The sequence below is a fragment of the Mytilus trossulus genome, chromosome 12, assembly GCF_036588685.1.
Source record: "Mytilus trossulus isolate FHL-02 chromosome 12, PNRI_Mtr1.1.1.hap1, whole genome shotgun sequence".
Taxonomy (NCBI): Eukaryota; Metazoa; Mollusca; class Bivalvia; order Mytilida; family Mytilidae; genus Mytilus; species Mytilus trossulus.
Window position 1 is genome coordinate 623,662 of NC_086384.1, and position 11,229 is coordinate 634,890.

The following is an 11,229-nucleotide window of genomic DNA, read 5'->3' on the forward strand; positions in this document are numbered from 1 at the left end:
AAAACTTGGCAAATGATTTTTGATCCGTCAAAATGGTATGTCCTTACAACAACCAAAACGAGACAAGTCTTCAACTCAACTACAACATCAATGAACATTGTTGTCACTAAAGGAAACAGAGCACTGGACTTTATACGAAGAAATGTTGGATCATGTCCAAAGGAAGTCAAGAAACCAACTCGCCCTTGTCTGACCTCACCATTAGTACGCTTGCAGTGCATGGGACCCTTACCTACACAAACATATATACCAGATTGAGATGGTCCAGCGCCGTGCAGCACGCTTTATCAAAAGCAATTACTCAAGAGAACCTGGAACAGTAACAACTCTTCTAGAAAAATTATACCTGATACCTTTAGCAATCAGAAGTAAAGCCATCCATGAAAAGGTTGCTATTCCAATTCCATCGCATATTTAAAAAACAAGAAGAACTCCGAGACTCAATCAATCGAATATTCAAAGATATGTTCAAATCAAGCCAAACAAAGATATTTACAAGTACAGCTTTTTTTCTAAGACCATCAGAGACTGGAATAAACTACCAGACGAGCTATTAGAGATTAAGAGCAGTGAGGAATTCAAGACCAAACTCACCAAGCTCCTCTGTAGTGGCTATCAAACACAATCAAAAGAAAGATGATGTTTTAACCAGCACATGTACATAAATTATGAGCACAATTTAGAACTATTTTTATAAAATGTTATTTACAAAAATTTTGTGTTGTTGGAAGACGTCAAAGTGAAATGTTATACTTGAGTGATGGGTCGAAGTACCTTTTTCGAGTGACGACATAGCAAAGCATGTAGATGTAGACGAAGAAATAAATACATGTTATACACGATTGAACTAAATTCCTATAATAAATTCAAAGCTTAAAAGTTGTAATAGTTGGCATTTTATTTCTTATAGACAAATAGAAGTTTAGGATCTTAATACTAAATAGTTAATATTGAAGACTTGATCACTTTGCCGCTAGTAAAATTATCACAAGTGCAGATAGTCGATAATTTAAATTCATTACAAGGTGGGCTAGTGATCATATACGAGATATATGGGTCGCTCTCATCCCACATGGAATTTACTGACCCACATATCTCGTATTAGGTCACTAACACACCATGTAACTTATATTATATGAAATATCTTATCATATAGTATATCGTATATATCATATGAGATAACTGTTATATCATAGAAGATATCGTACATGTTATCTTAGATATCCAATAAAGTTTATGAGACACATTATATACCTAATCAGATATTTCCTCAGGTTTATAGGGGCCTCGGTGTCCGGGTGGTTTAAGTCATTACTACTGTTCTCACTATCCAGTCAACACTGAGTCTGTAAGTTCGGACTCTGCTGGATCGTGTGGGTGCACTCGATTCCAATAATTAATTAGGATTGTTAGTTTTCCTATCGAAAATCTGCGGTTTTCTCTGGTCACTTGGCTTCCGCCACCCATAACAACTGGCAGCCACGAATTAGCCTAAATGAGGTGATTAACATTGCATTATAACATCTAAAAGTTTATAAGATTTCTGATAAGATATATGAAATAAGACATCTTATGAACTTACGTCAATTTAAGTTCAAAACATTTGTTTTAACCCATTTACGGACCATTCATCGAAAACATAAAGATAAACAACCAAACAAGAATAAAAAACAGAAAGAGAAAGAGAGACACATAAATCTACTAAAAAAGGCCTCGGTGGTTAGTGGTGTAAGTAGTTACTTTTGTAATCACTAGCCAATAAAGATCAATAAAAACTGGTGATGCTAGTTCGAACTCCGCATACTCGTGCGGGTGCACTCGATTCTAATCTTAATTGACTAGGATTGTTAGTTTTCCTATCGAAGTTCGATGAATTTTCCGGTCACGCCGGCGTCCTCCACCAAAAATGGCCACCACGAAATAGCATAAATTTTGTGCTTAAAAGTGGCGTTAAAAAACCACATCTACCAAAAAAAGAACGAAAATTTGAACAACGAATACTTAAAAGCAATTAAACGGAAAACTAAAGATTGAAGAACTTCAGCAACGACAGTGGATAAGACAATATATTTCGGAAGAGTATATCAGATTATTTTCTATAACTACGCTATGAACAGAGTGTAGTATCCCGTCCAGAAGCAGATGAGTAGCTGGGCGATTTGAAACTTGACATTTGTTAATAATATGAAAAAAAAACGTATGCTGTTATATATGCATGTTAAACTTCTGGGATTTTATCGTCATATCTGTTTGCTCTTTCAAATCGTTAACTAAATTGAACACTGAAATTATCAAATCATAAATGAATTTTGTCTCTCACAATGCATTTGATTGAATTAGATATGATATAGTCAATTGTCGATATGAATATAATATGCAAAACATATTTTCCACTGTACGTATTGTATATGGTACTATCTTTAGTCTTTTAAAAGAACAAATCAATGAAGAACCTTTCAATAAGACTGATGAAATAGTATATTATTGAGAAATAAGCAAGAATTAATCAATGATACAATATTGTCATTCGTATGAAATGTATGAATTTATTGTTGTTTTTCTTTATTTTTTTTCAATGAAGTATCTGACAATAGGCTGATGAAAAAATTCAATACAATTCTATGTTTATTTTGAAAGTCACTATACATATAAAACTTCTAGATATTCTAAGTTCCTGTTAGAGTTATCTACTAAAGTATGGAATAGCTATAATAGGCTTGTCCATATATGTCCCTTATATTGAACTAAATGTTGTAATAGTATGCAAAAATACACAACGATATTTAAACTTTTTATTGTATTTACATTTATGTACGTTATATAAAGCCAATTAAAAACCATTCTTATTTAACGTGAATGTCATAATTCAGGACATCAGGAAGAACAATATTCAGTATATACCCTCTTGTAGAGAGTTGATATTTAGAACAAAACCTCATATATATTAGTCTTTTACACTGTATCCACAACAGATCTATTATAAACATATTATTTCCATTATAAATACCACGATCACCTAAGACTGTAATATTATAAGGCTAACACTTCAATCATGGGGTCAGGTGCAAGGTAAATATGTTACTGAGTTAACATGGTTAACGGGGTATTGTACGCATCGAAATATGATAAAGGTTTTCGACTGTTTAACAATCATAAGATTTTTTTTAAAAAGTTTAAAAAACTTCTTTTCCGTTAAATATGTTCTTCACGTTCAAGGCATCGTTAATAAAAAAATATTTTTAGAGAAATAGTTTTGTCATGTTTTTTTCTGACTGTTTATAACGTCTTTACACTAAATCCATTGGATGTTGGATGTGTACGGATTGATAGTTAAGTCTTAGATGCATGCTTTTTTTATTAGTTGTTAGTGACCTTGAATTAGCTGTCAGATAACTGCGAGTACTCTCAGATCTGTCCATTGTGTCTTTTTGTGTCGGGATGTATAAGTACCCGACCACGTCCACTTATACTTTTGTCCATCTAATGAGTTAAGCCTTTTTCAACTGATCTTTATAGTTCGTTCTTCATATTGATCCCAAGTCAGGAGCTTGTAATTTAGTGGTTGTCGTTATTAAAGTGAGAGGGTTAGCGCTATAGAACCAGGTTTAATCCACCATTTTCTACATTTGAAAATGTCTGTACCAAGTCAGGAATATGACAGTTCTTGTCCATTCGTTTTTGATGCGTTTTGTTTTTTGATTTTGCCATGTGATTATGGACTTTCCAAATTGATTTTCCTCTGAGTTCAGTATTTTTGTGATTTTACTTTTTGTTCATGTGTTACATATCTGCTTTTCGATCGTTCATTTTTTTTTATATAAATAAGGCCGTTAGTTTTCTCGTTTGAATTGTTTTATCGGGGCCTTTTATAGCTGACTATGCTGTATGGGCTTTGCTCATTGTTGTTAGAAGGCCGTACGGTGATCTATAGTTGTTAATGTCTGTGTCATTTTGATCTCTTGTGGACAGTTGTCTCTTTGGCAATCATACCACCTCTTCATTTTTTTTATTTTGTTGATTTTTGTTTGCTACAAACAACGTACCTTCTGCACCAAAATGTATTCAGATACATAGCAGACAATAAGAAAGATTTAAGTTTATCGAACCTAAAAGTTTACATTGTTAGAATTGTTTTCTTGATAACACCGGAACGGAGCTTACAGTTTTCATGGTTAAATATATGCTATGTTGACAATTCAAGAACCTGGAATTTGTTGATTTATAGCGATGATGGTTGATCTATATATTGATTCTTGTTTGCCTTATTCTCATCCTTTCCATGTTCCCGGACGATTTAGAGCTTGGCATACTGTCTCAGGACACGGTAACAGTGGATGCTCATTTTCTATCCCGGCTGTATTTCCAAATTTTTCCCGCTTTCCACTTTTGTCCTTCTTTCCTTTATTTTTCCAAAAATCCCTATTTTATTCAGAAATTCCCGCTTTTTCCAAGCATATTTCTAGATCAACTTTTTTTTTAAACGATAGCTTCACTTTTATGGTAACAACCAACATCAATAGAATAGCCATCACTTTTCCTACGTTATTTAAAGTAAACAAATAATTATGTTTGCAGTAAAGGTGGTTCATACAAGCTAACATATTTCAATGGTAAAGGACGAGCAGAAGTTGCTCGTCTTTGCTTGGCGGCTGCGGGGGTCAAGTATGAAGATATTCGAGTGGAGCAATCCGACTGGCCAGCATTAAAACCAAGTAAGTGAAATAAAATAATCTGACTGGCCGTCATTAATAAAAAGCCGGTAATCATAAAAGAACAAAAAGCGATATGTAAAGAGAAAAAAAAGCCATTGGTTATTTTTTTAAACTGATGAACTCTTTCGGAAGCGGAGATTAAAAAAATAAAATCACCAAAAATACTGAACTCCAAAGAAAATTCTATTGGTAATATAAACTAATCATCTTATTTTCAAATAGAATCAGAATGCGCTTTATCTACGAATGCGACAAAACTTTCAATGTCTTACAATGTATTAAATTCTTTTTTACGGAATCGGAGGTAATATAAGGTGTTCTAAGTTGTAGTACTTTTGGTTGTAAAAAGTAAATCACAAAAATACTGAACACCGTGGAAAAGTCAAAACGACTGCACAAAGAGTGTCATATTTTTTACTTGGTACAAGCGCTTTCTTATGTAGAAAAATGATTGAATTTACCTGGTTTTATAGCGCTAAACCTCACACTTGTATGACAGTCACATTCCATTATATTGAAACGATGTATGACCAAAATAGACATAAAAGATCAAATAGATTAACATCAACGCTCGTGTAGAATCCCGTGTTTGGCATCAGAATGTAAACATCACAGAGCTCGAGGAAGAGATATACAAACAGATTTCATTCAAAGTATGCAAAAATTATAATTAAACAATACCATAATGGCGGGATGATTAAAAGTACAGAACAACGTCATATGTATCAAAGAACAACAAAAAAGTAACATGTACAAAGCATACTAGCAAAAATGAAAGATCTCAAAACTAACAATACATTGACGGGATTCACAAGTACAAATGTACCGAGCCATGTCAAATCGATATCATCGAAAACAGACAAAACAGTCAAAACAGTCAAAACAGACAAAACAGTCAGCTCGCATGGTTAAAACAGACAAAACAGTCAGCTCGCATGATTAAAACCTTTATTAGAAACAAAACAGTCAGCTCGCATGATTAAAACCTTTATTAGAAACAAAACAGTCAGCTCGCATGATTAAAACAGTCAGCTCGCATGATTAAAACAGTCAGCTCGCATGATTGAAACAGTCAGCTCGCATGATTGAAACAGTCAGCTCGCATGATTAAAACAGTCAGCTCGCATGATTAAAACAGTCAGCTCGCATGATTAAAACAGTCAGCTCGCATGATTGAAACAGTCAGCTCGCATGATTGAAACAGTCAGCTCGCATGATTAAAACAGTCAGCTCGCATGATTAAAACAGTCAGCTCGCATGATTAAAACAGTCAGCTCGCATGATTAAAACAGTCAGCTCGCATGATTGAAACAGTCAGCTCGCATGATTAAAACAGTCAGCTCGCATGATTAAAACAGTCAGATCGCATGATTAAAACAGTCAGCTCGCATGCTTGAAACAGTCAGCTCGCATGATTAAAACAGTCAGCTCGCATGATTGAAACCTTTAGTAGAAAATTATGTCTTTTGTAGTACGAATGGAAATTTTTATAGAAATCTTTTTTTTCAATTCGCCTTCGTAAATAGCTTAGGGATGAATATGTAAAATCCTTTCATTTTTTATTGTATATATATGGGATAGCATGATGCTGAACATTAAGACAATACAAGTGATGATATTTAGGTTTGGGTGTTTTCATTTTACTTTTTAAACGTTGAATTTATCTATATTAACATGATTTCATCCCTCAATGGTCATGTTATTAAAATATTTTAGATCTTTTCATATGATCATCAAAGTTAAATAATAATATTCAGACAATAATTGTCAGTATACTTTTTTCAATTTTATATGTTTATTTTGAAAATTGACTCAATACTGTTATACTTCCTCAATTTAAGACAATACTTGGGGTAAAACGAATTCACTTAGAATGGTGTGATAAATATATATTCAATTTCTTCAATGGCGTCGTAAGTGTCACTACATTATAACCTCTCTGGTATTTGGTCAAACCATCTATTTAAAAGATCAATCAAATCATTATCAAATTTAAAATATGTGTTTGTTTTGGAATTAAATATCAAGAAACATAAATTAGAACATTAAATATATAAGTTGATTAAGATCAATAATAAAGTGCGTGTTTAAAATTATTTGAAATGAGATTTAAATCGTGATCTACCTACTAGTACATTAACTATGTATAAACATTGGAGGCACTCAAAAGTCATCGTGACTAATAATAATTATCCGCAAGAGGTCACTAAATGGTGTCCTTTAAACCTAAAAGGGTCATAATTACATTACATTACTTGTATGTATCATATTCTATTGGCTGTCAACCATTGTTAAGCACTCCAACATTATATAATTACTGACTTTTGTTGAGGTTGGTACAATGATTTATCAACAGCAAAGATACCATATTTACGGAAGCTAACCACCGACGGTGAATGTCATAAAAATTATATCTTCTTTTATTTGATCATTGAAAGCCAACAATTGTTTTATTTATAACTTTTTATACTTATCCAGTTTTCTATTAATTACTCAACATGCTTTTAAAACTGATCTTTTTATACTAAATAGATCATTTGCGTTTACAGTTTTTTAAGTTAAAAATAATCAATAAAGGTAAATGAACCTATTTTCATACTATTCATTGCCACATCGGTACGAATAAGTTATTTCATAACAAGCTAAAAACATTCATTCTATTACAAAAACTACATTGAAAACAAAGAAAAGACAAACAAAAACAAAAAAAGAAAAAGAAAAGAAGAACGAGAAGTTGCATGATTTCATAAACCTACGTTATGTTGGACTGACATAACGTAGGTTTATGAAATCATGCAACTTCTCGTTCTTCTTTTCTTTTTCTTTTTTTGTTTTTGTTTGTCTTTTCTTTGTTTTCAATGTAGTTTAATATATAAGTATATTTAGTTACACGTTAACTGTTTCAAATCTTTTCATCATCCCTACATGACACCCAACCCATATTTAATCGTGTTTAAGAATGTTTTGAAATGTAGCAATCATTCCCTAATACACAATTAAAGATATGCATAATACATCAAAGATATAATAGAAATCGCCAAAAATACCCCGCAGTACACCAAACAACTACATGGGTGTTAAAACAACAACTCACCAAGTCCAATTTAGATCATTTGTAAAACTTTGAAGAAAATATGGCTTTTGATGTCATTGTTAACATAACCTTGCAAAGGTAATGCAGAAATGAAACTTTTGGTGACAGTATACATACCATCTCGTAAATCTATATCATAAAATAAGAACTTTACGCAGTGCAGCTAATAATTTAAAATTATGTGATAGCTGATGGATTACATGGCATTAAACCAATGTGTGTTATTTTTGAGTGTTATTTGTTTCAGAAACTCCGTTAGGATTTTTACCAGTGTTAGAAGTAAATGGAAAAGAACTGACACAGAAATTGGTCGTCGACAGATATCTTGCAGGACAATTTGGTATGTTTTTTTTTTTTTTTGATATAAATCGATTTCCATCAAGTATAACTTATGACATAATAATAACATTTTTTTCTAAATCGTTTCTCCTAACCTCTCTTTTCCCCTTTAAAAAAAATGGTTTGTATGACCCTGGGCTGATATGCATATAATTACTAATGTTAAGATTTGTCCCAAACAAACGGATTTACGACAAATTGAGGATGCAATTGAATATCTTGACTTAAGCGGTTTTCTGAATATCAAGCCTTTGTCCCGTTTATACTAGAATGTGTAGTATATTTTTTCTTCCCCACTAGTTTGCTATTTGGTTTCGATAAAAAAAAAATATTGTAGTTTAGGAAATATAAAAATGTCCGTATGTTCTAAACGTAACCATATTTTTGATTATTACAGTTATATATATATATATATATATAGCCCTGCTTTCAAAATAAACGCATTGGAAAATAGCTAAAAACACTTCCGGGAGGTGAAGTAAACAATCGTATTAACTGATCTATACAAGAATGTGAATACAGTTGAAGTTTTAAGAATGTGTTAGAAGAATATAGAAATATATTTTCTAGGTCTCTTTGGAAGTAATGACATGGAAAAAGCAAAGATAGATGAAGTGATGACGACAATAGCAGATTTCACTGTTGATTGTACAAAGCCTGTTTTTATCAAAGAGGAGGCTGCGAAGGTAAGTTTATACCAGTAAATCTGGCACTATAACTACACATATCAGCACCAACAGTATAAATAATAGATAATAATTACATTACATTTATGTTTAATTATAATACGTGATTCTGATTGGCTACTGTGCAATCTCACAATATTCCTTAAGCAATTTCATAACACAATAAAATTTATCATTTATGATGACAAGAGGTCCCACAATAAAGTGCACATGTAAAATAAATAAAAACTTGATAAAAATCGTGTTCTCATTATCCTAGCTAAAAAATGTTATTATAAATTTTTGAAATGCTTTTTTTTGTAACTTCATAGGGTTGTAAAAGCGTTGACCGTGCACATATTTTTTAGAATGAAGCGCTTCATACAAAATACACTTCGATCAACTCTTTTGGACTTCAATGAAGTTACAAAAAGATTCATTCAATTCTTAAATTTATAACACCATTTGTTCGATGGTTCCACAGAAAAACATAAAATCTTTGAAATTAACAAAACCTTTCTTTCAAGCTTCATAATTCATCCTACTTGTTTGCAGAATAGTGCCGCTTGTTTCTTGTTTTTGTCATCAAAACGTCACAGTCTCTAACCCAGAAAACGTCAATAAACTGCCCACATATTAAAATTTTAAACTTATTTTTATGAATATCTGTAAGTATTATCCCAACAATTTTTCTGACTAGGAAACTTTAAGACTTTATTATGTAATTATACATTTTTAACAGCTTTAATCGGAATTATCTTTTCCCTTTTTGGAACGTTACCTACATTTTGTAAAATATGTAATATGATGTACACCGCATCAGCTTGGTAAATCAACGGCACAGAAACCTAACATACATCTGCTATCATTAAAGACTGTCCTCTTTATATTTTAGGCTGAAGCCGTTAAGTCTATAGTGGATACCAAACTACCTGCCATTATGGCCTACCTAGAAAAGGCATTGGATGCCAATCAGACAAACAGTGGATTTATAGTGGGAGGAAAGGTATGTATTGAAGTGTATACTATGGAAAATTTATGATCTGTTGCTTCACGATTAGTTGTGGAACATTTCTTGTATATTCAGAACAGAGTATCTCCAAAGTACGACAAGTGGCGTGAGAGGCGGCACATTTAGATCGAACTTGGTTGTTTGTTTATAAATTTGCACAGACAAAATGATGACCCACTTAAGCCTCCAGACTAATATTCCTTTTTCGAGCATCTTCACTTATACATTGTACCTATACGTAATCTCATTCAGCTATTCAAATAATGTTCAAATCTTTCATGAAAGTACGTTGATATAAACAAAAGAAGATGTTGTATGATTTGCCAATGTGACGTCTCTCCTCAAAAGGCCAAATGACACAGAAAAAAAAACAACAAAAAAAAACAGGTCATCGTACATCCTTTGAATTTGAGAATGCAGGGCGCAGCTGCACACGACTGCAGAGTTCGAACACTGATCAGTTTGGCAAGCTTGATACATCTCTGAATTTGGATTGTGATTAAAATTTAACACAGCATAGGTTTCTGACAAACAATGAATGTGGTCTAAAAACTAAAAAAAAAAGAAATAAGTTGGACATTTACCAGTTTAAGTTTGGACCCAATGAACCTCAATGTAGACCAATTTGAAAACAGGACTTCGAATTCAGACCTTCCTACCGAAGGCGCGGAGGGTGTAATCTCAGATTTTTATTATTTATTTTTTAAATAAATATTGAGAAAAGTAAAAAGTAAAAAAAATGTCTTTTATTTTTCAGTTATCCGTGGCAGATTTGACAATTTTCTTCTTTGTGGACACACTAAGCAATCTCTCATCAACAGCAATAGATAAATATACGAAAATTCGAGATCTGAGTGCAAAAGTAGGAGCCATCAATAGTATAGCAACATATGTAGCTAATCGGAAGAAAACTCCATTTTAAAAACACAAACGAAAGGAAAATTAACAAACAAGGTATAAGCGGGTTAAGTGAACTGTTGGACTTTTAGTCAGAGTATCCACTCTCTAGCAATATGACAAGTGCTACTTGTAAACAATTTCATTATGACTACCTCTAAAGCTCAAAACTTTGTTTACGATCAATGACTTTTGAAGGGAAGTGATTTGTCAAGGATTCAGTACAAATCGCTTAAAAGGGTAGGAGTAAAAATTTGGAAATTATGAAAAATAGTCTTATCCCCGGGTCAATTATATAATATTTCGGTTACTTTTGAGTTCTTATCATTTAGGAACATAGCTTTATCAAATATTTCTGATTTTTTATGGTTTTCTTTTATAAAGTTTTTGATTGAGTTTCTCTAAAATTGAAACATTTCTTTAAAAAAATTAATTAATGTCTATAACAATATTTACGCGTGAAAGTGTGTATAACGATACGTGTTGTTGTATTTCAATACATGTATACAT

At 32.3% G+C, this 11,229-nt stretch overlaps 1 protein-coding gene across 1 annotated transcript; it reads left to right on the forward strand.

The window, feature by feature from the left end:
- The first annotated feature begins 2,927 nt into the window (after positions 1 to 2,927).
- Positions 2,928 to 10,774, forward strand: LOC134692725 (glutathione S-transferase 1-like). The gene is made up of 6 exons (XM_063553225.1): positions 2,928 to 3,069; positions 4,576 to 4,712; positions 8,054 to 8,146; positions 8,716 to 8,831; positions 9,706 to 9,816; positions 10,580 to 10,774. The coding sequence occupies exons 1-6, from the start codon at positions 3,053 to 3,055 to the stop codon at positions 10,742 to 10,744; spliced, it is 639 nt and encodes a 212-aa protein (XP_063409295.1). The 5' UTR covers positions 2,928 to 3,052; the 3' UTR covers positions 10,745 to 10,774.
- The last annotated feature ends 455 nt before the right edge of the window (positions 10,775 to 11,229 follow it).